The sequence below is a fragment of the Pangasianodon hypophthalmus genome, chromosome 16 (genome assembly GCF_027358585.1).
Source record: "Pangasianodon hypophthalmus isolate fPanHyp1 chromosome 16, fPanHyp1.pri, whole genome shotgun sequence".
In the NCBI taxonomy this organism is placed as follows: Eukaryota; Metazoa; Chordata; class Actinopteri; order Siluriformes; family Pangasiidae; genus Pangasianodon; species Pangasianodon hypophthalmus.
The window spans coordinates 18,786,337-18,813,815 of NC_069725.1; the positions used below are offsets into that span (position 1 = coordinate 18,786,337).

General features: G+C 37.2%; 1 protein-coding gene across 1 annotated transcript; it reads right to left on the reverse strand.

Annotated features, from left to right (window-relative positions):
* Positions 1 to 38: 38 nt before the first annotated feature.
* On the reverse strand, positions 39 to 18,284 carry avpr2aa (arginine vasopressin receptor 2a, duplicate a). The gene is made up of 6 exons (XM_026920149.3): positions 17,951 to 18,284; positions 8,803 to 9,167; positions 7,023 to 7,268; positions 6,402 to 6,548; positions 4,386 to 5,070; positions 39 to 1,551 (listed from the first exon to the last, which is right to left on the reverse strand). Exons 2-6 carry the CDS (start codon positions 9,163 to 9,165, stop codon positions 1,349 to 1,351), a joined length of 1,644 nt encoding a protein of 547 aa, XP_026775950.1. The 5' UTR covers positions 9,166 to 9,167; positions 17,951 to 18,284; the 3' UTR covers positions 39 to 1,348.
* Positions 18,285 to 27,479: the final 9,195 nt, after the last annotated feature.

Sequence of the window (27,479 nt, forward strand, 5' to 3'; positions counted from 1 at the left end):
TATTATTGTATGGAACACAAGAGAGTAGTTTCAGGACAAATATGTCACAATTTTCCATCCACAAATTATATAACATTATATAACAACATAACATGTTTACATAAATTTATTGCACTTTAATAAATTATAATATCAATAAAAAAAATCTATAGAATGCTCTGGAAATCCATTCACACATGGTAAATGGGGGAAATTTCTCATGACTAAGATGCAGTTGATGGGCCTCGAATATGAGATTTGTGCTATTACAGATTAAACTGGGGAACATAACTGCCAGGGAAGGAGGAATCTCAGAAATGGGTGATTGCACATTTTTTGGCTGCAGTGACATTTAAGGCACTTTTGTTGCTCTGACATTGTTATTTTTTACTTGTTTGAAAATAACTTAATTTAGATTAAGTTTATAAAGGCTGCTTTGCCCATAATATCATAAACAGAGAATTAATGTAGATTATATGAAAGGAGCAGTCTACATCTGCTCCTTCAGTCATCAGACAGTCAAGCTATAGATCCCGTGTAATACTACATTTGCTAAAATGGTGCAACACTGGTACCATATTTGTAAAGTGAATTGTGAATAAAACCTCATTATCCCTGATGTCTTCAGTATATATACTTGTGTAACTTGTGTGTTGTGTTGCTGTTTCCTTTTTTCCCCCTCCATATTCTGTCCATTCATTTCCTGTTTTTCACATTTGTGCATCATTCATCGCCACCACTTTCTCACAATTTTGAAGTTGTCTTTTTGATGGAGTTTCCATGCATGACTCATTCTTCTCATTGATGCTTTCCATCAAGCTCAAAAGTGAGATTTTGTAGCAGAAAGACTGATAAGGAATAACAACAGAGTGATAAATGATGCTAGGGAATGTCTGGGGTGCAGGCTTAGGCAGGTTTCCTCCTTTCCATCAAGAATTCTTAAGCAGACTTCACATGCTCTTGGCTCAAGAGTTCTTCGATTTGATAAAATGTGTCATATATATACAGTATATGTTTCTAGTTCTTTGAAATGTAATTTAGTGTAGTGTTAGAGGAGTAACTATATGCTCTTCATAAGTTTAGATTGAAACCTCTCAAGTATATCCATGTTTTTGTGGACATGACATAACATTTATATGTTTACATCATGACCATGTTCTTCAGTTCATATTCATGTCCTACTTGGTCAGTGTGGTATAATCCACAATCTGCTCATTCCAAACACTCAGGTAGCTTCAGCTACGCTAAGCGCAATATCTCCCAGCAACAAATCTCTCACTGATTCCCCATATCTCATCTTCTTTTGTCTGCTGCTTGGCTCTGATACATTGTGTATCTGCTTACCATGTAACACACATGTGTGAGTGGCTCAAAACGGGTAGTCCTTGGTGGTGCTAGTAGTGTGTATGGCACTGGAGTCTTCAGGTAAGGAGCCCCTACGAGGGATACGAGGCCGGCAATGCAACAGGGAGACAAGTTCATGAGAGACGCTGCTGGAGAAGGCTGTGTAGATCCAGGGATTCGTGCAGGAGTTCAAGCTGGCCAGCAGCATCAGGATAGTGAAGGCCACCCCTGAGAGAGACAGCGAGATGGAGGAGTTAGAAGTGGAGATCCATGCTGCATCTGAATTTATTCCCTATTCATCAAATAGTTTACTATTTGGATACAGCAATTTTGTATTGTTGTTCTGTTTCCTTGGATAGGGCACTATATTATTACCCATACTGCACCATAGAACTTACTTATAAAGATATGCTGGTATGAATATATGCCATGTTAATAAAATCAGGGCCTAGTTTTTAAAGAATAAACCTACTAGGCACACATCAGGGGAATGGTATATCTGCATAAATGTGTAATGGCTAATCATCTTAATAAGCCTGTTTTCAATCTATCCTTGCAGTAATAGTTTAATTTAATACTTGTCTTGATGGTACTGTTATAACCTATATCATTTCATTTGATATAATAGAGTATATCATTAAATTTAATTTAAAGGCTCTGTCTCTCAGTCATTCTTAAACCAGTTAAAATCTTATAATACTATAATCATTAATTGTAAGCAAAGTTGTCACAAATCACAGTTTACTGAAAACTATATCATACAGTTATCATGTTATCCAACAAAATGACACAAAATGGGTTGAGAAGAAATTACTGGTGTTTATTATTAGTGTGGATCAAATGTAAATTATGCAAGTAATCCAGCGCCATCCGATGATGTTTGTGTACGCAGCTGCTATGGTAAATTATATAAACAATTTGAAATTATGCACATTTAATTCATATTTTTTCTTATAGAGCATGTTTGAATTACTTTACCCCTACGTGTTAATTAATACATTAACTAACAAAAATGTACTAACATACTTAAATTCACGCATGAATTCATAAGACTCACATCGTAGTTAAGCTTAGCTCTTCATTAGTTCGTGATTGGTACTTAACTCATCATTAGTTCATATTTAAGTAAGTATTAATTCCGGTATTAGTGCATGATTATTCATGTCCTGTTATTGTAAAGTGTTACTGAAATTCCATGTATCTGGCATGTAGGTTTGATGTCAGGCCCTTTTGACAGTAGGTAGTATTAAGAAACAGCAATGAGAGATGTAGATTACTTGATAATTGAATGGTGTGTTTGTGCATACGTTTGGCTTTACTGGGACGAATTAACCACTGGGCATATGGGGGCCCACTAGGGGGTCCTCAACAAGCATAGATTTGAAGTGAATGATTGGTTATTAGGCTGTCACACACAACACATCACATAGAACACAAGCCAATGACTGTAAAGCCACTGAATCATTTGGAACCAATGAGTGGTCTGTTAGGTCCTAGCTTTTTTTAACTGGAGCTAGAAAAGACAATAAAAAAACAAAAACATCAATACCGTAAACACACACTAAATGTGTCTAAAGCAGGGGTGTCCAGTCTTATCCGCAAAGGGCCGGTGTGGGTACAGGTGAAGCCAGAGCCTCACCTGATTCCACCAGTTTAATCAGTTGATCTTGTCTTTCAGTAGACTATCAGATGTGTCTTTTGGAATGAATCCCCGCACCCCCACTGGCCCTTTTCCGATAAGATTGGAACTCCCCTGGTCTAATGGGTCAGATTTAAAAGACAAACTCCAAAATAAAACTTGGCCAAAGAAGATTCAACATGCTGTCACTGCTGGCTGGTGAGACAGCACTTGTTATACAGCTGGACTCGATGGATGAGTTTGCAATGTAAAAAGCAAGAATGAAGCCAGTTGCCTAAGCTAATGCATTCTGCGTTTCATCGAGACTACTCAAATCCTTAGAATGAGTGTGTAATGTAGTAATATATGTGTTTTATTTTGTATATGTCAGGTTGAGAGGCAGGGGTCCATGCATTGGTTCATGCGTAGCAGGATGGTAAGTTGGGCCCTGCTTAGGTTCCTGCCCAGGAGCCCATTATTTACTAATCTGTCCCTGAAACCACATATTGCCAAATGCAATATTGCAAGAAAATGTCAATATTATGCATGGAAAGAGAGGGAAAGGGGGAGGACAGTCAACAAAGCTCTAAATTCTTACATTTAGAGAAACAGAAACATAAAGTCTTTTGAATTTTAAAGGAGCAGATTGTCACTTTTGAGCCCTCAGCTGGCTGCAACACAAGAAAAAAGGTCTGTACTCAGGAATATTATTATGCACTGACCACTTCTACCAGTATTACCTGTCATACAGGAACAATAGACACACAACACTCAGAGAATGTTAAATTGGGACATTTGTTTCTCTGCTGCGAGCTGTGGTGTTTATCGTATGTACAGTTCCACAATGCCATTGTGTTGTATTGTATTTATTGTGCTGTATTGAGTCTAATTGCACAGCATGTATTTATTGTCTGGTATCTTGTTTTCTATTTGCACCGTCTGTTTGTGTTTATCTTGTGCTGCACTGTTGCCAGTTTTTTATACGATATCGCACCAAGACCTGAACTCTATTTCATTCTACTGTTTATATGTACATGGCTAGAATAAAGTAGAAGGCATTAAAGCTCTCTGTACTACTCTACTAACCTCTGGGTTGGAAAAATGTACAGAGAAGCCTGAAATGAGGAAATTAGCCAGATTAACTGCATGATGAAATTAGCCAGTTTTCTTATATATCTTTAAAGTTATAATAATTTTATGGGTTTAAATTTCAGAAACTGCATTTTCGATGCATCAGCTTTCAATATTAAAAAAAAAATTTTTTTTGAGTGTACTGTACCCCTTTTTCTCTGTATATTTGTCTTAATAGATGTGTATTTATATACATCTATATTACATACAGTATATGTGTATGTATTATTGCTGAGCTATTTATTTATCATTTATGTTACTTGTAGTTATATGTATTACTAGGACAATGATGCGGTTCAATCGGTGAACTCACCATGATCCGGTGGGTTTGGGTCCCAAGCAGCCCAGAGCTGCACTGTGAAGAAGGGTGACCAGCACAAGGTATAAACCAGCACTATGACCAGAGTCATCCTCAGTGTTTTGGACATCGCTCTGGATACACCTGGCGGAGGAGGAGTCACGGGGCGCGAAATGGACGACGAAACCCGGACAGGAGGGACTGGATTGCAAATCTCCATAGGGGCCTCAAGTGACTTAGCGAAGGGCTCAGAGTAATCCAGGGAAGTCCGATAACAATCAGCAGCACCTTCAGAAAGAGGCCCAGAGCTCACAGGAGCTGCTGAGTTGCTCTGATTTATGGGAGAGTGTGTGTGGGTGAGTGTGTGAGGCAGAACATCAGGGGACTGAGTGCTGTATTGTAGCTCATTTCCACCCTGGCTGTCCTGAAAGGGACAGTCACAGCAGTCTGGCTGCGGTGCATGCTGGGAGTTGCAGGCATTGCTGTATGACTGGGATGAGTCACTCTTGTTCCTTCGATGGAATCCTCTTCGGGAATCTCTCAAAGTGGATCCTCTTCCTCTCTCCCTTTCTCTTGTTTTGTCATTCTGATTTCGCAGGCTGGGCATGCGGAAGATGACTACATTTTTCTTCGAGTCAGCTGACACCACCCGCTTCGACTTCAGGTAGATGTTGTCATGGATCTCCCTGAAAATTCGCACCTGGGAGGAATGCAGTTGTGTCAAAGTTACATAGAGGATATGACCTTCTATTAGACCAATTCAAATCCTTTTATTTGATACTATATGTCTGTTATTTCTGTTAAAATTTGTCTTTCTACTTTTCATTTTACAGTTTACTTTCACAGGTTGAATGCTTCAGGTAATACTTGGAAGTGGCTAGGATGCAAACCTTTTCTTTGTATCACATTTTAAAAACATGATTAGAGATTATGTTTTCATATTTTTTGTGGAGTCTTGCATGTTCTCATATGTCCATGATTTTCCCCAGAGTTCTTATATATATATATATATATATATATATATATATATATATATATATATATATATATATATATATATAAACTTTGCAAGTTGCTTACATCCCACTAAATATGTTTGAAATATTTCAATATTTCAATGATGGGAAGCTAGTTAATTATTCAAGCATTCTGCTGTCTAATATATTTCACTGATCTGTGGCTTTTTATCCTCTGGTGTGGTCTGTAGCTAGCATGCTAACACTAGCTGGCTCTTACCAAATGCTTTTGACAGACTGGAGAACAAAATACACACACAGGAAATGATCAAGCATTATAAGTTTTGTTCTCTACATTGCATTTACCTAGCTAGCTAGCTCACTTCTGTCAGACTTGGAGATGCACAGAGACTCAGGAGAAAGGCCCTACAGCAGAGCAACCTTTCCCCTTCAACAAGAGCTTAACTTTTAGTTAGCTAGCAAAACAAAAGCTGACTAGTTTGTTCTGTAGGATATGTTCTACAGATCCTACAGAATGAGCACAGTTACACCACGACTTCAGTAATGCAAGGGCAGATGTCAGGATCACTGTAGCTGGACAGCTGGCTAATGCTAGCTAAGCTCTGGTTGAGATGGGTTGCTCTTTCTTTGATGCTCTGACAGTCACAGACTGTGACAGTCACATCGATATGTTATGTATGTTTATTCTCACAACACTTCTGAAATACTGAGTTAAAAATAACTGGCGCACATTTTATCCTCACAATACTGTATTACTCTATAGTATGTCTATACTATTTAATACAGTACATTATTGGTTTCATCATCATACTTTAGTGTGCATTATGTGCTTTGGGACACAGTGTGTCACGTCCTGTAGCTTTGTCTTTAATTTGCTTGTCTGTGAAGCAATTACTTCATTGTGCCTAATATATTTTAATCATGGTCAAGTTAATTGGGGTCAACAGTCACTGTTTACCTTCTGACTGTATTATCAACACTTAAGTTTAAAATCTAGGGGGAAAAGTTTTGCCCTATGGAACCAACTGTATAAATTGTAGAAGATTTCCATTACCTGGCACACTGTGATGATGAAGGTAGGAAGGATGAAGACAGCCAGAGTCATCCATGTCACATAGGCTTTCAAACCCCATGGCTCTGCAAAGTGTCCCCAACACTCAAACTCCCCTGGAGCTACTTCAGACCTGGAGAAAATGAACACCTAGGGAAAGACAAGGGGTATTATAGGCTAAAATTGTACTCGGTAGTAATTGTAATCGCAAAATGTAAGACGAGTTTTACTGCGGACAACAATGTGGCCTATTTTTTAAAGTGAGTTTGTGCAGCACAGATGTATAATTATAAGTATATGGTAATAAGTGTTATAATAATAAGTATTATAACTTGTATGTCTATCTTTAGACTTGGGTACAGTAACATTACACTGGGGTGTCACTTGCAATTAAATCAACACCCTGAATACAAATGCAGTTCATGCTTAAACTAGAATCATTAAAAATTATGAGCCAATTACAAGCTACTTCAAAATCCATTTTTAGAGATATTGTTAGTAAGTGTACATAAGTCCAAATTGCCATTGGACAATATATAATGTAATTTATGCAACCAGACATGGTTCTCAATTATTTAAGTCTCTTAATGTGAATGAAATGATGAGTAGAGTGCACTCTCTTACCTGCGGTACACTTAGCACAAGAGACAGACCCCAGGCCACCATGATGGGTGTGTTCCAGCGTGAGACTGCCCCCAGTCTGTAGGCCTGAAGGGGGCAGCATATGGCGTAATGGCGATCCACTGTCATCGCCACTATCATGTAGGAGGATGCAAACATGCCCACGATCTGCATGTATTTCACTGAGCGGCACAGCGCATCAGGCCCCTGGAACTTCTCTGTAATGTCCCACACCAGCTGAGGGAGAACCTGGAGTGTTGGAGTGGAAGGGTGTGGAAAATTTCACAGAATATTACTTGTCCAAATAAAGTAAAATCACACTTTTTTTTAATATATCATGGTATTTGTTTACTATTTCAGATTTTTAAGGATGGCGTTACGTGAAAGCTGCTAGAAAATTTTTAGATGGATTTGGTAACATTACTCTTACACTCCAGTAGTTTGTCAAAACTAACAAAAAATACCATTTTCTCCTATTTTAATATGGTATGTTTGTTCTTTAAAAATGAGCTTCCTTGTTTTTAATATCTTGTTGCATAGTTTAAATGAAATTCCATACATAGATGGCATAGATGTCCTGTGATGTCTTCATCTTGACTAGTATAGCTTAAAAAAACTATTTCTGATTTGTTTAATCATATAAATATACATAAGTCAACACAGCATAAGAGCATTTCAAACTTTTCTCACAACTCAGAATGAATTCTCGAATCTGACTGGTCAGAAGGTGTTGATTACTTGTCTAGAAAAGAGCAGCTCTAGCAATAGTGCACGCTATAGGGACTTCTAAGGCTGATGCATCATATAAGACTAGTAGTAAATGGATTTTTAAAAATATTCTGTTACAAATTTATTTCTAAAAAACACATCTAATTGGTGATATTGCATAGTTTTCTGTAAGGAGACATTTTATAACATTTATGAAAGGGGTTTCAAGTATCACTGCTTTGTAACAATAAATTTTCCACCATGGGAGAGCCTTGAGGACAGAGAACTTTTTTACAGACGTTAATCGTAAATGATAAAATGATGGCTGTTCCACAGCATTAAATGTATTTATGAGTGGGTAAGAAAGTATGACGTGTTGTTTGCTACTTAAATAACTGTAAGCATTGGCAAATGGGTTTTTTTTTGTTTGTTTTTTGTGATAAAAACAATTTTGTGGCATGCTGTTATATGAATATAATCAACTGTAAGATGGTAACAGCATCATACCAACCAGCTGTCGAGTATTTTCCTATAACAGCACATACCATTGTGTTTTCTAGGGTCCCCTACGTATTCTATTCCTTAAAAATTAGAACTCTGTGGCCATCAGGAGCAAGTTGACCTAAGAATATCTCAACTAAATGAAAGAAATCTGTGGGTTAAACCAATATTGTGGTTTGGTGGCAATCCTACTTGATGGTGTATTAAACACTAGAACAAACAAACAAAGTTGTGCTTAGCAGTGGGCCTTATGACTCACTTTACCAAGTTGATTTTTTAAACTGACGGTTTAAATTAATGGACCTGCTTGTCTTGATTAGTCTGATCTACTACTCTGAGTGGGCGCCAAAATATTGTGCAGGCCACAATTTCAACTGCCTAGTTTGAAGTGAATGAGAATCATAATATTCAGAAATGTGCTGAAAAACTATTCCGAATCAAATATGCTGAAAGGTCACACATGGAGTCAGGGGAATTTTGTTTTTCTCTTCAGGATTGTGCTTTTCAGTGTGTAGTATGATTTTAGGGTGTATTATGATTTATTCAAGAATGGACCATCTCTAGTTATGCCCACCTGAAAAAAGGCCACCACCAAGTCAGCCACACAGAGGTTAACCATGAAAAGGTGCATGGGAGCATTGTGCTTGCGCCTCCGCAGCAGAACCCACAGAACAAAGCTGTTGCTCAGCGTGGTGAGCGCCAGGACCAGGCTCAGGACTCCAATCTCCGCCTGCGCCAGTGCCATGTCCCGCACCCTGGCTGCAAGTGGGGCATTAGTGGTCCCTGCTGAGCTGTTCTGAAGCAGCCAGAAATATGATCCGCCACCATATGAACCATTCAGTCCACTGTTTTCACGGGAAGGAGCTGAAGAGGAGTTCCATGCGGGCATTGTGCGGTCTGTTCCATGCCAACCTAGTTCCTCTGCATCAGTCTCCATGCCTGTGGGAGAAATGCAGGTTGTACATTGGTGGATTTACTGCAGAAGTGCAAAGATCAGCTACACTAGTGACCACTTGAAAGCTTAAACATACAAATAGTGACTTTTTGAGACAAATAGTGACTTTTGGCATGGGCAGTTACTTAGATGGCTTTGTGCATGTTTCGAAAGCAACCTAGAGCATAAAAGAGCTTCTATGTAAATAAAAAATGTACTGTTATTGTTAATAAATAGTACTGTTGCTTAAATAAATGCCTGATTTCTGATAGGCTAACCAACTTTATACATTATAAGCCCTTTTTACAAAATGATCCTTATAGCTACCTCTGAATTTGTAAATTTGTTCAATTTCACACACATCCTGAGAGAACCCAATTCTCTCTCTCCTTCTCTCTCAAGGGCCTCTTTCCCAAAATGGTACCATCTGTGGAAGATTCACAAATCTGCCATTACATCTAATATGCAGGACAAAATTGCTCCCCTGAGGACTGACTTGAGTTCTCACAAAGGCTTAAACAGAAAGAAACCTCCTCTTTATATTCCCAAGTGAACCCTCAGCAAATATTTAACCCTCCACCCATGCATTTATATTAACTGTGTTTAAAAGATTGGACCAACTCATCTAGATTTCTGCATGGAAAAATATGATATGATCAATAAAGACAGCCTTATTTAACAGCTGTTTTCAGTGCCATATGTATGTATACTGAATACTCAATCAAGCCCATTGACTGAAGAAGTATACGAATTCATATATGCTACTAGTGGAACTTCTTTTACTGGCAGTAACCTCAACCAAATGCTTTCTGTAGCTGCTGATCATTCCTGTGCTGCAATTAGGAGGTATCTTGGCATGTTCCTTTATACAAATCTGTTTCAGTTTGTGTATAATTTTAGGATGTCTTGCTTGAATGGCCTGCTTCAGATCACGCCACAGTACGTCAATGTGATTAAAGAAAGAACTCTGACTTGGCCAATCTAAAATATATATTTAAAAAAAAAAACTCTTGTGCTTGAGTCACTCTGGTGTTGATTTATCCCTGTGTTTTGCATGTTGCATGACAACTTCTTTTGTTGTAGACCACAGACAAACAGCCTGAATTTTGTGCTATAGAATTGCCTCTACTGTAGAATTCAGCGGTTTCCTGGGGTGAGGTTTTGAGGTTGGTATGCAGTGTTTTGTGTCCTGCACATATAACTCGTGCGTACATTTACTGAAAAGTTTGAAATTTGTCTCATCTACCCACAGAACACCGGTCCAGTAGTGCCGGCTAAAATCCAGGTGGTCTTTTAGCAAATTTAAAACAGGCAGCAAAATTTTTCTTTCCTCCATTTCCTTTGTGGTAACCTCATATGAACCCCACTTTTGTTTTTCTTGTGTTTTTCTTAGGGTAGACTTGTGGACATTCTACTTCCTTGGCTGTCACTCTCGCATTCTTGATTGAGTGCCCTGAAACTGATGTTGGTAGCATGCCTACTTCTAGGAAGGTGTGGAATTTCTTTGCTAGGTTTCTATTATGAAAACACAGCGGTGGACAAAACAGTAGCCCAGGACAAGGGGCTGCTGGGACAAGCAGATTTTGTGTCTGGGCTTATTGTTGATTTTTGCAAGACAATAGTTTTCATTTGGTACATACAGTACTGTGCAGAAGTCGTAGGCACGTGCAAAGAAATGCATTCGAGCAAAGTGCCTTAAAAAATAATGAAATTAAATGTTTCTACATTTAAAAAATACTGTAAAGAGCAGTAAACAGTAATAAATTAAACAAATTCTATATTTGGTGTGATGACCCTTTACTTTAAAAAAAAAAAGAGTAGTCTCTGGTACAATTTGTGCACTTTTATAAGGAAATTAGCTGGTAAGTGTTACTGAGCATCTTGCAGAACCAGCCACAGTTCTTCTGGAGACTTTGACTGTCACATTTGCTTCTTATTTTTGCAGCAAAGCACAGCAGCTTTCATTACTTTGTTTTGTCTGAAAAGTGGTCTCTTATGTAATATACAAACCTTTTTAATTTAGTGCTGGAAAACTAATGTTTGGAAATCTAAAATGTTTTTGTACTGACTCAATAATGTAGAAGTCATAAAATGAAAATCTATTTAAATTTTTTTTAGGGTGCCTAAGACCTTTGCATAGTATTGTATGTTTAAACATAATACACTTCACCTTGATGTTGTAACTATAGTGCAATGGTTCCAAATCTCACCACCTGCTGCACTTCACACATCATCCATGGTATGTAGAACAATCTTTTCAGAACCAAGAAAGATAGGTATAATGAAACTGAGCAAAATAAAGTTTGACACAAAGCCAATGCTTATTACATGCACTTACCATAAACCTATTGAGAGAAAAAACAAATATTCCAGTCTCAAATATCATCTTTTATACATGAGATGTGCAAACATGATGTGCTCCTTGGTTTCTCTTAGTCTTTATTAATGCACTTAACTAGCTAACTAACTTTCCACTTTTTATTACATTACATCAGCTACCACTTTTTAGCCTAGTCATTTAGGTTCGCAGGCAACCAAAACGTGAGACTGGGAAACATATTGGAGCTTATAAATTTATCATTTGTCAACTGTTGACAAGGATTTTTACATCCCACTCTTTCGATGTAGGATTTCCACTCCTAGGATGAGCAATCATGGTGACATTTTTAAAACTGACTGTAGTGAATGACATGAAGGGACAGGACATACTGTATATGAGGAGCATCTTTATTGTATTTGGTCCACTTTGCATTATTATTGGAGTTACATGCAGACAGGTTAGGTGGCAGCAAACCAAATCTCAAAACCACAAAACAGACCAAAGGCAAACTCAAAGAGGCTACAGAATGCAAAGGATACAGAAAGAAGAGGCTACAGAATACACCAGAAATCAAAGAAGATAAAGGATTAAGGAATGAAGGAAGGCAAGAAAGATCAATTGAACTAAGCATGACACAGGAACCACAAAATCAAAAATAGACTAGGTTTAAAACACAAAGACAACCCACAGCAAGCACAATTCAACAAACAGCTCAGTAACTTTTCATCAGAGCCAGACAAAGAAAGTGGGATAAGTATAGAGACGAGACTGATGAGAGCTAATGAGACAGACAATTAAACACAGGTGCAGACAGAAAATAATGGGCGTGCACAGGAAGGGTGGGTAAAAGAAGAAGCGCTAAAACCCAGAAGGCATACAGGAAACTTCTGTGACATTGACTTCTGTGAAGTCATATCCTTTGTAAACTTTTCAAAGTTTTATGAGCTTCAACAAGTCCCAAAATGTATTTTGATTAGAAAATGTTTCACTTTTTGTTTTCAAGGGCATGGTTTACATAGTAGCCTTTCCTAAAACATAGTTCACTTAATGCACTTTAAAGAGTACAATAAGTGTGTTAAGTACGTATATCCTAACATACTTAAAATATACTTTTTTCAGAAACATATTATAAACATACTATTAGTACAATAGCCATATTCTTAATAATGCCTAAAGGTAAACTACATATGAATCTGAAGAGATTCATCTTCATCATTCATTTTCAGTAACTGCTTTATTCTGTTCAGGGTCGCTGTGTGTCCAGAGGGAGAACAGAATACACCAGGGCAACATGCGTCCACAAAGTCACACACTCAGGGCAATTTTAGCATAGCCAATCCACTAACTGTATGTTTTTAGATAGCAGGTGGAAACCAGAGCACCCTGAGGAAACCCACATAAACACAGTGAGAACACTTCACTTTTTTTTTTAAATCACAAACCTGGCCAACATTCTGGAAGGGTGCTTTCGACAACACACCTAAAGCTGCCCCATTTTTTCCAACCACTGCTCACATAACATGACTAACTAAAAGGGGACAGAAGAAGTCCATCCTTGACAACATTGGGATTGGTATACACAATTTCCGTACCACAGGTCAAACATTTTAGCAACACCAATTTGTTTTGTTGCTGTTTTGACTTGTTAGACAAAGCCAAAGTCCCGCACAGTATTTTTTCAATTTAATAAGAGTAAATGGAGATTACAGTTTCTTCTCCAAGTACAGTTTAAAATGCTTGAAAAAGTTACACATACAACTACACACATCTGCTTTATTTATCCCAAATACAGTATATTTATACTGTTGCTGCCATCTATCTTTTATATCCATTATATCCCTTATATTATATTTTTTAGATTTTTCCTTTTCTACCCTATAAAAGTAAATTCTGGCTTATGTAAATTCTATTTTTATTCACGGACAGTCATAACAAGCATTTCTCTGCACGTCGTACTGTGTATGGTTGTGTGTGTGACCAATAAAATTTTAATTTGAATTTAAAATATATTCTCTGCATATTATAACTTGCTTACATAAAAATCTAATAAATAATGAAATATGAACTTAATATAAGTAGTACTTACAATTTTCATAACCACATTTTACTAGCGCTTCTCTACAAGTATAATTATGCAGTATTTAATTATACAGTATAATATAATTATATTATATAATATATACAGTCACCAACCACTTTATTAGCAACACCTGTACATCATGCAATTATCAAATCAGCCAATCATGTGGCAGCAGCACAGTGCATAAAATCATGCAGATACAGGTCAAGGGTATTAGTTAACTAGGTTTAGTTAACTTTAGTTAGTTAGACTTTGGTTGTTGGTGCCAGGCAGTCTGCGAGTTTACCCAGAATTGTGCAGGGAAAAAAAAAAAACCATTCAGGAAGGCTATGGCAACTTAATCACTTTATACAACCATGGTAAGCAGAAAATCTCAGAATGCACAAGACATTAAATGTTGAGGAGGATGCACTGGGTTCCATCCCTGTCAGTGAAGAGCAGGAATCTGAGGCTACAGTGGGCACAGATTCACCCAAACTGAGTTGACTGAAGATTGGAAAAATGTCACCTGCTCTGATGAATAATGTCATTAGATCTGCTGAAAAATGCCACTTGATCTGATGAAAAATTCAGCAACAACAGCACGAATCCACGGACACAAACTTTAGGTATAGTACTTCACACTTTCTCCAGGTATGCTAAATTTCATACCAGAAAGTAATTTAAACATTTAAACCAGGGGTATTCAAATAAAAGGTCCAGCTACACATCATTCCTTTGCTTGCAGGGGTTCGGTTAAGCAACTAAAACGACTGAGTGGTCACAACAATTACCTTTTAACGCTTGACCATTTACTGTTAGTTCTTGGCTATAAATACACATCATTTTGATGTGGTTATGTTTTGTTTCACACTGGCACATCATATTACTACTTTTCACTCACAGCACACACTCTGAACAAATGAGACATCTGTTTTGATCGTGACGCATAGAAATATAAACACATACTTCTCCATCTAATCATCATTAAACACCATTTTTGGTGTCAACTTTTTTTTTCTTTTTAACAAGCCTTGTTGTCAAAAATCAGAAAAGAAAGGGTAAATGAATTTTTTTTAAAAAACTGTCTGTGAAAACTCTTCCTTTTCTTGATGAGTTGCATTTTGGTAAATAACTTATATAAATGCATAAGCTACAGCAGAGGTAGAAATGGTTCATGGTTTAAAAAAACTGAATCACTAAACTATTGAGATTTTTTTTTATATGTTGAACAGATCTGCTACAGAATTTTTCAAGTGCTCCGTTCGATCCGCTGAAATATTTTCCTTTGGTCCACAACCAAACCGCGGTCCTTCAGCTGATGACCTGTGACTCAAACTATTTGTCCTATAAAAATGGGTGCATGTGCTGTTTATTAAGACTTCATTTAATAATGTGACTTCAGTCAGGAATGCAGAAATCCAGGCAATTCCAAAGGGTTCACAAACTTTTGGTCACAGCTGCTTCTTTTACCCCTTTGTAAAGCCATTTGTCTAGTCAAATGGCTTTAGAAAATGGTAAACAATGTCTACGTTCAGAGCCCAAAACACCATCTGAACATAACAAATGAGAAGTGTTTCATTAGCTGTACAGCAGAAAGCTGTTCGGAGTTGCAGCTGCACCATCTCACGGTTCTCCTGAAGGACATTTGCTAAGAGCTGCTGTCCGAGTTCTCCATCCGAGTTCTCCTATGTGTTAGCTGACTGTTTCTGCTCAGCGTCTGTCTTTACCTCAGCGTTTGGAGTGATGCATGAAGGAAAGAGATCCTCCATCTGTTTCCACTGCTCCCATTTCTCTTTTCCCTTTCTCATTCTTCGTCAGTGAGTCTTTCATCTCGGCCCGGCTGTCTCTCCTTTTGCCTCCGTAAGGCTATTTGTAAATCTTTACACTTCAGATTATGAGATATGAGCTGACATTTATCAGATATGAGCTCACTGATGGTTCAGTGCAAATTACAGCAGACTATATATGCAAACATTGCGTCTGGGTTTTGCTGTATGCTTTTACTTACTGCACTGATAAAGTGGCTGATAAGGTGGCACAGGCCAGTGTGGGAATTATGGAGTCTTGGTTCTCGCCAGGAACTCCATAAGCTCCAGCGAGTCTACTTGTTCAGGTTGGCAGCATTGGTGTTTGAATTGGGTGTGACGATTCTATAAAAGCAATATAAGTATCACTTTCCCACTTAGTAGCAAGTAATTATATTTGATTTATGATAACGACGTTGACGTTGAATATTTGAATATGATACTGTAGATTGCAAAAAAGCTAAGTTGTTGAAATGAGCTAATTGGCTAACACTACTTATGAGTTCTCAATGACTCCAGTGCAATAAATCATTAATCAATAGCTCCGGTTTGTGTGTTTTAACGTCTTGGAATGTTTATAATTATCCAGAAAAAAGGGAAAAATAATATGCAATAAAACCATTTGTTTTGTTCCTAAATAGTTTATAGAAGTGTAAAGAAAACTATGCTTTCATTCATTCCTTCGTTGATCTTTATCAAGTGCTTTTTCCCAGTTAGGGTCATGGTGGATCCAGAGTCTACCCCTGGAACACTGGATGAGATGCATGATTACACCCCGGATAGGACACCAGTCCATCACAGGACATCATGCACGCACACCAACGTTCACACACTGTGATATACTGTTTTGTTTATAGTGTTTTATAATATTATTGCTTCACATTTGAGCCATTATTATTATGCAGCCTGACCTAATGGATGGCAGTCTGAAGATACAACCAAACCATCTGCTGTAAGTGGCATGTCCGAGCGCTGCATGACTGATGACTTAGCTCTCAAATGCACCCACTCGCTGCACAGCTTTACCACAAGCCATTAACGATAACTGTGTACACATGGAAAAGACAGGGTTAGACAAATATCTGTCCCTTCCCCTTTTTTTTTTTTTTTGCTTTTTGCTTACTTTTCAGACACAGCTGTTATAGTATGTTAATATTGCTCATTTATTCTTTGTGTTGTCTTATACACTTCTCAGTTAGTGTTCACATCAGGTCATGCACCAGCTCACACAAGCTACCGATACTGCAACAACCACATGACACAAATTTGGCACAAGTAAACTTCTTCATTTATTTTTAAAACTATGTTTAGTCATTATATCATTTAGTGTGGCATTTGAAGACAATTAATAAGTTTTTATATAGTAGTGTGGTTTTGCAAGTCATGGCACGGCGAAGGATGGGGTCATGAAAACGGTGAACAATGCATTACCGAGCACAGCTAAATCGAATTCTGATGCCAGAAAGGAAAGTTACTCACAACACCACATTAACACAGGTTAAGCCGGATAATTATTTATTAAAAATGCGAATTAATTTTTTAAAAAATAGCTCCAAGTTGGATCTGACTAGGTTTTTTTTTTATACGAGCGCATGCCACTTCTTTCTCCTCCATGTGAGTTATAAAATACAGCTGGCTCAAATAAGTGAACTTCCTCAGACAAACCTGTTAAAAAATTCACTGCAACCTTAAAAACTATCACATGCTTCACTGACAGGTAGAAAGAATCCGCACTGCGATGCCACCCAGCTTCTGTTTGCCTGGTCTTTTTTCCATCATCCACTTCCTGTAATAACCAGCCTATTTTTTGTTAACCATGACATGGAACAGGTAAATACATGGGCACAGTGACACCTGCAAAAAGCTGATTAGATTTAAAACACTTCTATAGGCACTGTGATATGATCATTAGAAATGATATTCTCCTGACGAGTTGTTGTCATCTCTGCTCTGTGTACAGGTCGTGTCTCAAAACTGATAAATGGACTGCTCACAACCTGCCATTCATGATGATGGAGTGTATATGATTACAAGGCTGGTATACAAAGCATGTTCCTCTGAGTAAGTTCTTGTCAAGATTCGCATTGAGATAGTACATGTGAAATATCACATGAAGATATTTTGAAACAAGAAAACTCTAATTTGGCCTTACACTTTTTTTTTTTTTTTTTACTAAATTTGCATAAATGTGGCATGGTTTTGTTATGTTCTGGGTTATTTTTTATTATTTTCAGTGCTCATCTAATTTTCATCTATGTGCATTATGTGCGCATGTGTCTACTACCAAGTTTCTAGTCTTTACTCCAGTAGCATTCAGAGTTTTTTTTTTTTTTTTTTTAAATTAAGCACATGCTGGTCTTTCAAAAACCTTTGCCACTACACTCGTTTTTACTTCTCTTAGGAATCTTTAATCATTTCCCCATGCATTTAAGGTAACCCAGGCTCTAGAACTCCTATAATAATATATAAACACACAGTCATCTAACATACATTCATTTACTCACCTGACTACCAAAGATTTTATTTATATTCTTACATGACATCTAGAACTAGTTTTCCACATGCTGTCAGTGCTTCTATAGAAGACAAAAGTAAACTTACTGTTTGTGCTCGTCCAGTCCCAGTTTGTTGATAGTTACCAGGTCCGGCACTTTTACTCCCTCTCTCTACCTGTCCAGCCTTATGCAGTACACGTGATTTCCACAGAATTGGTGAACAGAGGTGTGTTCTTTCACCAGCGTAATGTGAACCAGCAAACTCGTTGTGTCACGTTTTGATTTAAGCCTGTGCAAATCAAGTTGTCGTTCCAGATGATATCAAGTTATCCTTCAAATGATTGTGGCACTCCTGTGTAGTGCTTGGACAAGTCCTTATGTCCCAGTCGAAATGGGTACTACTGCACTGATACAGCTGATTTTGAGCTCAGGCTGCTCTCCCTCTCTCTCTCTCTCTCTCTCTCTCTCTCTGTCTCTCTCTCTCTTTCTCCCCCCACCCCTCCGTGGTTCTCTGGGAGGAGATAGTTAAGACAGGTGTTCTATGACATAACTCTCCAGCATGAAATGTCCAGTCAGATGGGTTGGGTGTAAGGTCACATATCCTTTTAGGTTGAGAGAAGAGTGATTTGTGTTGAAGTGTACACTGTCGTGTTCCTTTACCCCACCTCAGGTGTGATTCTCATACCTGCTCTGTGAAAAGAGGAGGAGCCGATGAACCAGTAACGTTATTGGTTTCCTCATTATGCGATGTGTTATTCATTGTCATTTCAATTACATTCTTTCTAAGCTGATGGTTCATTTTGTACTGTGACATCAAAACATTGGTCACTTTACAGGGAAGGATGTTGAAGGTCTAAAGGAGAAAAGGAGGATGAGAGGAGATATAAATTTGGCTCAGGGCTGCTGTCATATCCTTGTCTCTGGCCTGGATCAAGAGCATAATGGCGTGTTGTGCAGGACAAGCAAAATATGTGATTAGCCACAGGAGGTGACACAAGTAACCTCATGCGCAACATCTCTCCTTGGGAGGACATAGCACCCATTGTCCTTTCTCCACACTCTGTCAAATATCTCTAGTACATAATGCTGCAGTGTTCACATGCATAAAGTGACATTACCCAGCAGTCCACAGTCATTTGCCAGTAGATTTTTGAAAATACCCCATCTACTGTCACAGGAGTGCAAGAGGCCCATATCACATCACCCTAACCCACTTTCTATGGAGATCTCAAGCCGGCTTGAGCTAATCTAACACACCAAGGCACATTTTCCAGATGTTCTCACCAGTGGCCAGAAATAAAACTGACAGCTGATTTCCTTGAGGGAAAGAGAAAGTTCCTCTGATTATCCTTTTGCTACCCTGTATTTGGTAGTTGGGATACTGATTGACCTAAAGCACATTTGACAATTCATTATAAAGTCATTTGTTAAGACAGTTTGCCAGGAAAGACACAGTGCAGGCTTGCAGGCTGGGCTCCATTTCAAATGTCCATCTCAAATGTCAGTAATTTTAGAAACTCAAATCCCAGTGGCTTGAAAAAGGCCATCCTGAGTGATTTTAAAAATTAACCCATTATATATGGGTTCTGAACAAATGGAGGGATGTAATGAAGTTGCTTGAGGCTTGCAATATCAGACACCTTCTGTGTCTTAATTAATTCATTCATTCATTCATCTTCAGTAACTGCTTTATCCTGGTCATGGCTATAGTGGATCAGGAAAAGGAACACACCCTGGGTACACATATACACATTCATTCACAATTTTGAGTAGCCAATCCACAAACCGGCATGTTTTTGGGAGGTTGGGGGAAAAAAAAAAACTAGAGCACCCAAAGGAAACACACATGAACATAAGGAGAGCATGCAAAACTATCCACTGTGTAGAAAATATATGATAGTATAACAGACATTATGATGGGACTACGCATAGATGGTGCAAGAACGATAGAGGCCTCACAATGCTAGGTCTCTAAAGATGATCACACTCTGGGTCTGGATGTTATAAAAAGAGGAACGGTCCATCTTTTGCTTCCTGAAAGAGAAGACATCAGAAAGCAAAAGGCAGACTATTCCTATATTTACATTACGGAGGATACCTTAAAGACAGCAGAGGGTGGTCAGGAATGGTTCAGAGGATCCCCCATGTAACTTCCCATACTACTAGATATTTACCACACACTCCTTCTTCGTAAGGCAGCCTGGCATCTAAAAGACCCCAGTTACCTAGTGCATCTACTGTTCTCCATCAGGAAGAAGGTACAGAACTATTAGCACTTGGACCACAAGATTCAGGGACCATATATATACCTCAATAACCTCATTAGGAACACTTGAAACCTTTCAAACACCAACATCTATTGTTACTGTACTGCACTATTGGACATATTCCACTTTCTAAACATTGCACAAGCCATTTCCTAGATTACACATGCCATTCCACTTTGCCCTTTAGTTTAACAATGAATGTCTTCTGATGATACTGTGATAAAAAATGTTGTAATGTAATGTTGTCTCTTGCGGTTGAACATCAGATGAGTGGTGAGATGTCTTGGCGCTGTGAATACAGCTGCTTTGTGTGTAGTCTTGAGGAATGATAAGTAAGATCAAGATAAGTAAGATGTTCACATGACAATAAAGAGCTTCTGACTTTGATGTTATAATAAGTATGAATGCACTGGTGAGAACTCATGCTGAAAAGGAGCATTAAGCATTATGTTATGCCAGAAGCTATGATATTCTAGAAGGTGTATGATACCAGGATTTGTATTATGCATGAATGATGCATGAATGAGACACAAAAACAGAGGAATCTAAGCAAATAGGTCATTATTCCTCTTAGGAGAAATGGTATCAGTCTCTTAGGTTTAGTACAGTTTGGTTGTATAAGTAAGGAATGAAACGTGACAGAGTGTGCTGTTATAGGAAAATAATTAACAACAGGGTGGTGTGATGTAACATGACGAGAAGCAGTGTTAGTGTTATCACTTTGAAGTAGCAAGACATTCCAAAGCATTTTATTCCGTATGCTGATTACAATTCTTTTCTTAATTAAAGAACATCATGTCCCACTTTTTATCTCTTTATAGTTACATTTAATGTCTTCATAACAAGTTATTTTATGATTATCACTTACATTAGCAGTTAGAAAACAGTCAAATCTTATAAGACAAATAATGCAGCTTGTTTCATTTCAAGGCCTATCTCCTGAAGACTTTCTCATGGTGGAAAACATAAACTTAAAAACAGCTTTACCTCTGCCTGTTATAAAGCACTGACACTGGAGACTCCTTACAAAAATACTAAATAAGCATCTCTTACAGAAAGCTTGACCATACAGTGATTGTACCTTTGTTAAAAAAAAAAGTTTTCGTATGTGTATGTGGAGCATCCACCATGCAAGAGCCTGTAAATCAGTTGTTACTATGAAAGATAACATATTATAACAAGCACATTAATCTAAATCTTAATCAATCAAGACCAATCAGATTTGAGAATTCAACAGCACTGTGTTATGAATTAAAAAAAAAAAAATCAAATTCTTTAAACAGCCATCTAGTTAGCTAGACATTGTGGCTTACACTACTTGCATGTAAACGGTACATGACATAGTCCTGTCAGCCAAGACGAGGAATCTGAGGCTACAGTTAGCACAGGCTCACTGAAACCTTTTCTCATCTTCAACTTCCCAGTTTCAGTCATAATTTTACACCGCGTTTTTTTTTTTTTTTTCACAATGCGCATGTATTAACAGGCACACACTGCATACTATCAGTGAGACTGGTTTGATTTTATAGCACTTCCATCTCCAAACACACTTCAGTCTAGAAATAAAGAGTTTGAGGCATTTGATTACCAGGTTTGGTTGTATCAGAACCTGGAACCAAACAAAAATCTGATCCATCCAAGGCCTGGACTGAAAAACTCTGTTAAAAATGAAAAAAGATTCAGGAGAGAAGAAGAACAGTCATAGGAAAAGGGAAAGAGAGAGAGAGAGAGAGAGAGAGAGAGAAATAGTGCAGGGATGAAAAAAACATATATTTGACTAATAGTCCTGGTGCCTGTATCACATTGCACAGGGAGTAAAACCAAACACAATCACACAAGCACAGACCTAAACGCTCTAATCAAGCAATGTCTTAATCTGACATAAATAATGAGACTGCATTATGTTCCTGTTCCATGGGGCAATGCAAAACAGACCACAGCACCACACTTTAATCCAGCATCATAAACCAGTTTGATTTCTGTGTCTAGCCTCATGTGACACAGGATTATACATCATGTGACATGAGGGTAGGTCGAGTAATAAAAACATGTTAATAATCAATAATAAAAAACACACACACATCATAATATGTATATATACAGTATATTATTTATTATTATTATTATTATTATTATTATTATATTTTTCAAAAAGGATAAAAGATATTTTGAGAAAAAATTTCTGGCCAATGGTCTTTGAGTTCATGTTAGTTTCTTATGTTGTTTTTATATCATGTACATGATTTTCAACAGAATCTCGCAGGTAATAGCCTGAAAATGTACATATTTTTCATGCACTGAATATGTAAAAACACACATTAGCCGCCATTTTATCTAAAATAAATGCCACCAAACTATGGTCATTTGGTGGTGGTAAAATGGAGGTTAGAATTTTGTTTTATAATACTTCTTTTTTTATATATATTATTCATTTTTGAGTAAAAATTGTGTTTATACCAAATGACTAAAACCAAATACACCTACTGTATTAGGTGAAGTCAAATGTTTTCAGTGTTACAATCTACCATCATACTGTAATTGACTGTAATTATATATAATTATATCACAGTGCTTTTGAATGCTTGAACCTGATTGGTCAGAAGGTGTTAATTAATTTTCTGTGACAGTTCCACCAATTGCAAGGCAAATCACAGGTTAATTTTAATGTGCTCTTTCTAAAATTTTATTGTTTCTATAGTTACACAAAGACTTGTATTGTGGATTCTCCACATAAATGGATTAAAAAAACGTGCAATCGTTGATATGGTGACGTTCTCTGGGAGAAGACATAACCAGGGTTAATTTATATCCTGTCCTTGCAAAAAGAAGCAAGCGTTAGTTTTGTTTGTATTCTGCAGTTATTCTTGGCTCCACTATCAAAGTTATTTTACTTTTGTGATGGCAGTTATAACACTTTTAATTATAGAATATAATATAGCTTGATTAATGTTGGCATTGTGTTCATATCGTACAGCTACAAGTGTTGTTTTTTAAACATTTCCTGGTGTCACATCATTTAAAATCATATACATCACTTAATGTAAATGATCTGATATATACAAAAAAGGCACATGGTTTTCTGGTCACATGATAACATAATGGCTTTCTGAAATTTAGTTACACCATGGAAACAAATTTTATAGGCAAAAGTTATGCAAATAATAATAACGACATTTTAAAACAACATATATGTATGATTTTTTTTTGTAATAGTAGAATATTTGCCAAACCATTCTTACTAAGAAAAATTTGAAAATTTAAGAATTTAAGGCATAAACCTTTTTTAAATTATTTTCTAACAGAAATAAAAAAAAAATCCCTTTCAAGGAAGAGATGCATTCAAGTAAATGCATTCAAGTTTCTATAGCAAACAGCTTTTTTATGTTTTTATGTTTTATGGTTTTTTATGATGTTAAGGGATGCAGACACAAAAAAGAGCATTATGTCATTGATCCAAGTACTACTGATTGTACAGTTAAAGATATGTCTTTATTAGAGCCATGCCAGAAAGAAGATTTTATGTGAACCGCATTCAGCCATGTACTTGTGTTTACATGCGTTTAGGGCGTAAGAGCAAGAGCTGACGTCACCGTGCAAATAGGATGCTGACAAAGATGTTTATTTGTCTGCAGAATATGGAAAATTGTGGGTGAAAGAAGGCTCAGTGTATGAGCGAGGGATGAGTGAAAGGTACAGGAAGAGTGAAGGAGGGAGGTGAATGGGTCTCTGTGATGGGCAGACGAGACAAGAGAGGGAGCCTTGTGGTGTGTTTCCATGTCAGCATGTCAGCATGGTCATGTCTGGCATGACTGATGTGTGTGTGCGTGAGTATGAAGGTGTGTAAAGGTACTGAGAATATAATAGAAATTTAAGGACATGTTTATACAGTATGATGTAGTGTTAAACATTTACATCAGTATCACGTGCATCCTGTGAGCATTTCTTTTTTCTCTGATGTCACAAAGTCCCGCCACAATTAATGGTCATTATGCATCAGAATGGATCGAAGATGTAGACGGAACTCCTGACTATGTGATTCAAAGCACTGATGATTAAGAAACGCCAGCATGCCTAGAGGAAAGGCAGAACACATTAGTTTCGTATTTTCGTATTAATAAATATTGAGGTGGTCACCATGATCTCATGTGTAATATGGGAACAATTAATATTGGCCTTAACTAGATGTGATGGATTCCTCGGCGCAGGGCACAAGAGCGAATGTTTTTCATTAGTTTCTCATTGTATTAAGAGGCGACATGGAGGAGGACGGAGAGATAGATAGAGAAAAACACTACCAATGAAGGCATTATAAATCTTCTTTTTAAAGGCAAATTTCAAGGCGATTTTGTTTTTCACATTCTTTTCAAGGACCATTTATAAGAATCGGGTAATCAGAAGGTCAACGCTGCCAACGGAGAGCTGTCTGAGATTGCATGAGATGGCATGAGCATTTAAATTGCATGGAATTAAGCAATCACTCACTAAAAATAAACTAACTAAAAAATCTAACAAACAAGAGCTAATGTTGGATATGGTGGGAAAGATGCAGTGAGCGCCTTCTTGTAGGCAAGATGGGAAAAAGAGTATATAGTTGATTAAATATATATATATATATAGAGAGAGAGAGAGAGAGCATTCCTTTTGCCTGCTGTAATTATTCCCATTAGCTTTTTGGAAGGTTTGAGAACGCAGTAGTGAAAACATGCTCAAGGAAAGACAGAGGAGAAGGCATAGTGCCGAACACTGATTGAGACATTTAAGTGTGCCATGAGAGGTGCTGTACTAGTGACTGGCATTGACTAATGTGCTTGTGTGTGTGTGTGAGAGAGAGAGAGAGAGAGAGAAAGGGAGAGAGAGAGAGAGAGTGTGTATAGTCAGCCTTGGTGGAGCAGGAAATGTGAAATAGGAAAAAGATTTATATTTGGACATATTGTCATTGGTTCTTCTCGTTGCAAAGCAGCTTTGACATTTTCTTTCCCATATCTGTGCAACACACATGGCAAAGTGCGCACAACTGTTTTTTGTTCCCAGCTACATGCTATGAATGCGAACATGGAACAAATCACAGAAATGAGAGCTGAATATACACAGCAGGCTGTAAAGTACATGCTAGACCTTCGTACTTGCACTCTGACTGAATGGTGGCCTCAATGAATCTCAAACTGGCTACATCCAACTGCAGATCAATCAGATCTAATATTCTAACCAGATACCATGGTGTATCAAATGTATCAGATAAGAAAATTAGCGTTGATTTGTCTACAGCTGGAAGTAGCCAGTTTGCTGAAATTCACAGAGACCTTAATGCAATCAAAGTGCCACATTACACATTAAGTCACATTACATAAACATTATTAAGCAGACATGGGGTCACAAGAAGTGCACACTAAGTTTACTAAAATATTTTTAAAAGCTTGAGAAATATCACTTGTCTGTAAATTAGCTTATAATAGAAGGAATACTAAGAGGCACCGGAAGATACTTACTGACAGGTCATTAGTCTTTAATGTAATTTCAGTAAAAACGCAAGGTATTAAATGTCCTTTAGTAACAGAGTTGAATCTAGTTGAACAAAATAAAAGGCTTTTTACGCCAAGGTTAATTGTGTCACTGTACAGATGGATTAAAGCTTTTCCTATTTTATTCCCACAGAAAATAAAAGAGGGAAAAAAGCGGCTAGTCAACTTTTCTAGGTTTCTGCACATGTAGGGCATTTGTTATGATTTTCACTTTTTTTCATGACAAATTTATTTTAACATTATTTCCTTTATGATTCATTTATTGTCAGATGTGATTTTTTTTTCACAATTTTTTCCTTTCGCTTGTGATTTTTTTTCACATGATTCATTTATTTTCATGTATGATTTTGTTTTCACATGATTGGTTTATGTCCACGTGTTAATTTTACACATGTAGGACACATTTTTATTCTCACAAAACTCAACTCAACTCATTTGCAAGGATTACTTGCAAATGTTCTTGAGCTTATGGGATGAAAAATAATTGCCTGGTGGTGTAAAGGATGATTACAAGGACTTGAGGGGGATGGAGGGATGAATTCTGAATTAAATATGGTTCAGTGACCTCCTATACATGTCCATGAGAAGAAATAAAAGAGACTGTATGCGTGAAAACAATTAAATGATAGCATGTCATTAGGAAATTATTAGTTATTAATAAGCATTCTAATGGGATTGCCCATAGATGTTAAGAATGCGTATATAGATTTGTGTGTACATAGTAAATCCCACAGAAGTTATTCTGTATGTATTTGAATTGGAGCAGATGGAGGCAGAACACTGAAAGTGAGATATGGAAATTATATTGTAACTCTCTTGGTGTTGGAGTCACCTGAGAAGACAGTGAACTGATAGTGTATGTAAAAAAAAAAAAAAAAAACCTTTAGACATAAAATGCATTTAGTGCCAAGAATGAGACTACATTTTAAAGAACTGGCATTGACGGGTGGAGCAAATAACCCAAAGCCTTACCTGCAGCTCAATTTACGACAACACAAATGTTTTCTGACATGTTTTTTCCGCCAGTGACATTCTCCAGTTCTGTTTGGAGTGTAATGGTTGCTGCCAGTACAATAGTACTGTGTTTATGCATCTCTGTAAAACATTAGCAGATCTATTCAAAACACTATGTGGAAGTTGATAAAAATCTGCAGGTTGCCCCTTCGTCATTTGTATCTAGCACTTGGAGACAGCATAATGTCAATGTCTTATTCTGGCTTTCTTACCAGTTCCACATGTTCTCATTCACATGTTCAGCTGCAGGAGAAAGCGAGAACAAGCCATCACTACGGCATGGAGTCGTGAAAATATGGCCACATAAGTTATAAGATTTACAAATGCTGATTCTTTATCAGGTCTTAGCATAAATAGTTCAACTGGAGGTGAATGTTATGAAACTGCATTATCGGTACATTACAATTTCAAAAAATTATGGCCCCCGGAAGTCTATGGAATGGGTCCTTTTTCTTTTTTGCACCATCTCTAATTTTAAAAATCAGCATTTGACACTTAAACAACATTTTTTAGGTTTAAATGAATCTTGTATATGCATATGCGACTTCATGTGAGTAATATGTGATAAATAAAATCACAGATCCTACATTTGGTTGTGAAAATAAATGAATCATGTGGGGGAAAAAATCACATGAAACATGTGGGGAAAAAATCTGCTAAAATTAAATGAATCATGGGGGAGGAACTGTGCAAAATAAATTAATCATGTGTGGGGGAAAAATCACACGTAAATATAAATGAATGAAGTGATCATGGGTAAAAACCAATGTGAAAATAAATAACGTGTAAAAATCACATGAAAATAAATTAATCATGTGAAAAAAATAGGTGAAAA

Bases quoted from the DNA above. Each gene is read 5' to 3' on its own strand.
- avpr2aa (XM_026920149.3), bottom strand. From the start codon at position 9,165: ATGGAGACTGATGCAGAGGAACTAGGTTGGCATGGAACAGACCGCACA. The intron at 7,269-8,802 runs GTGGGCATAACT...CCAACACTCCAG, and splicing joins TGGTGGTGGCCTTTTTTCAG to GTTCTCCCTCAGCTGGTGTG. The intron at 6,549-7,022 runs GTAAGAGAGTGC...GTCTTTCCCTAG, and splicing joins TTGTGCTAAGTGTACCGCAG to GTGTTCATTTTCTCCAGGTC.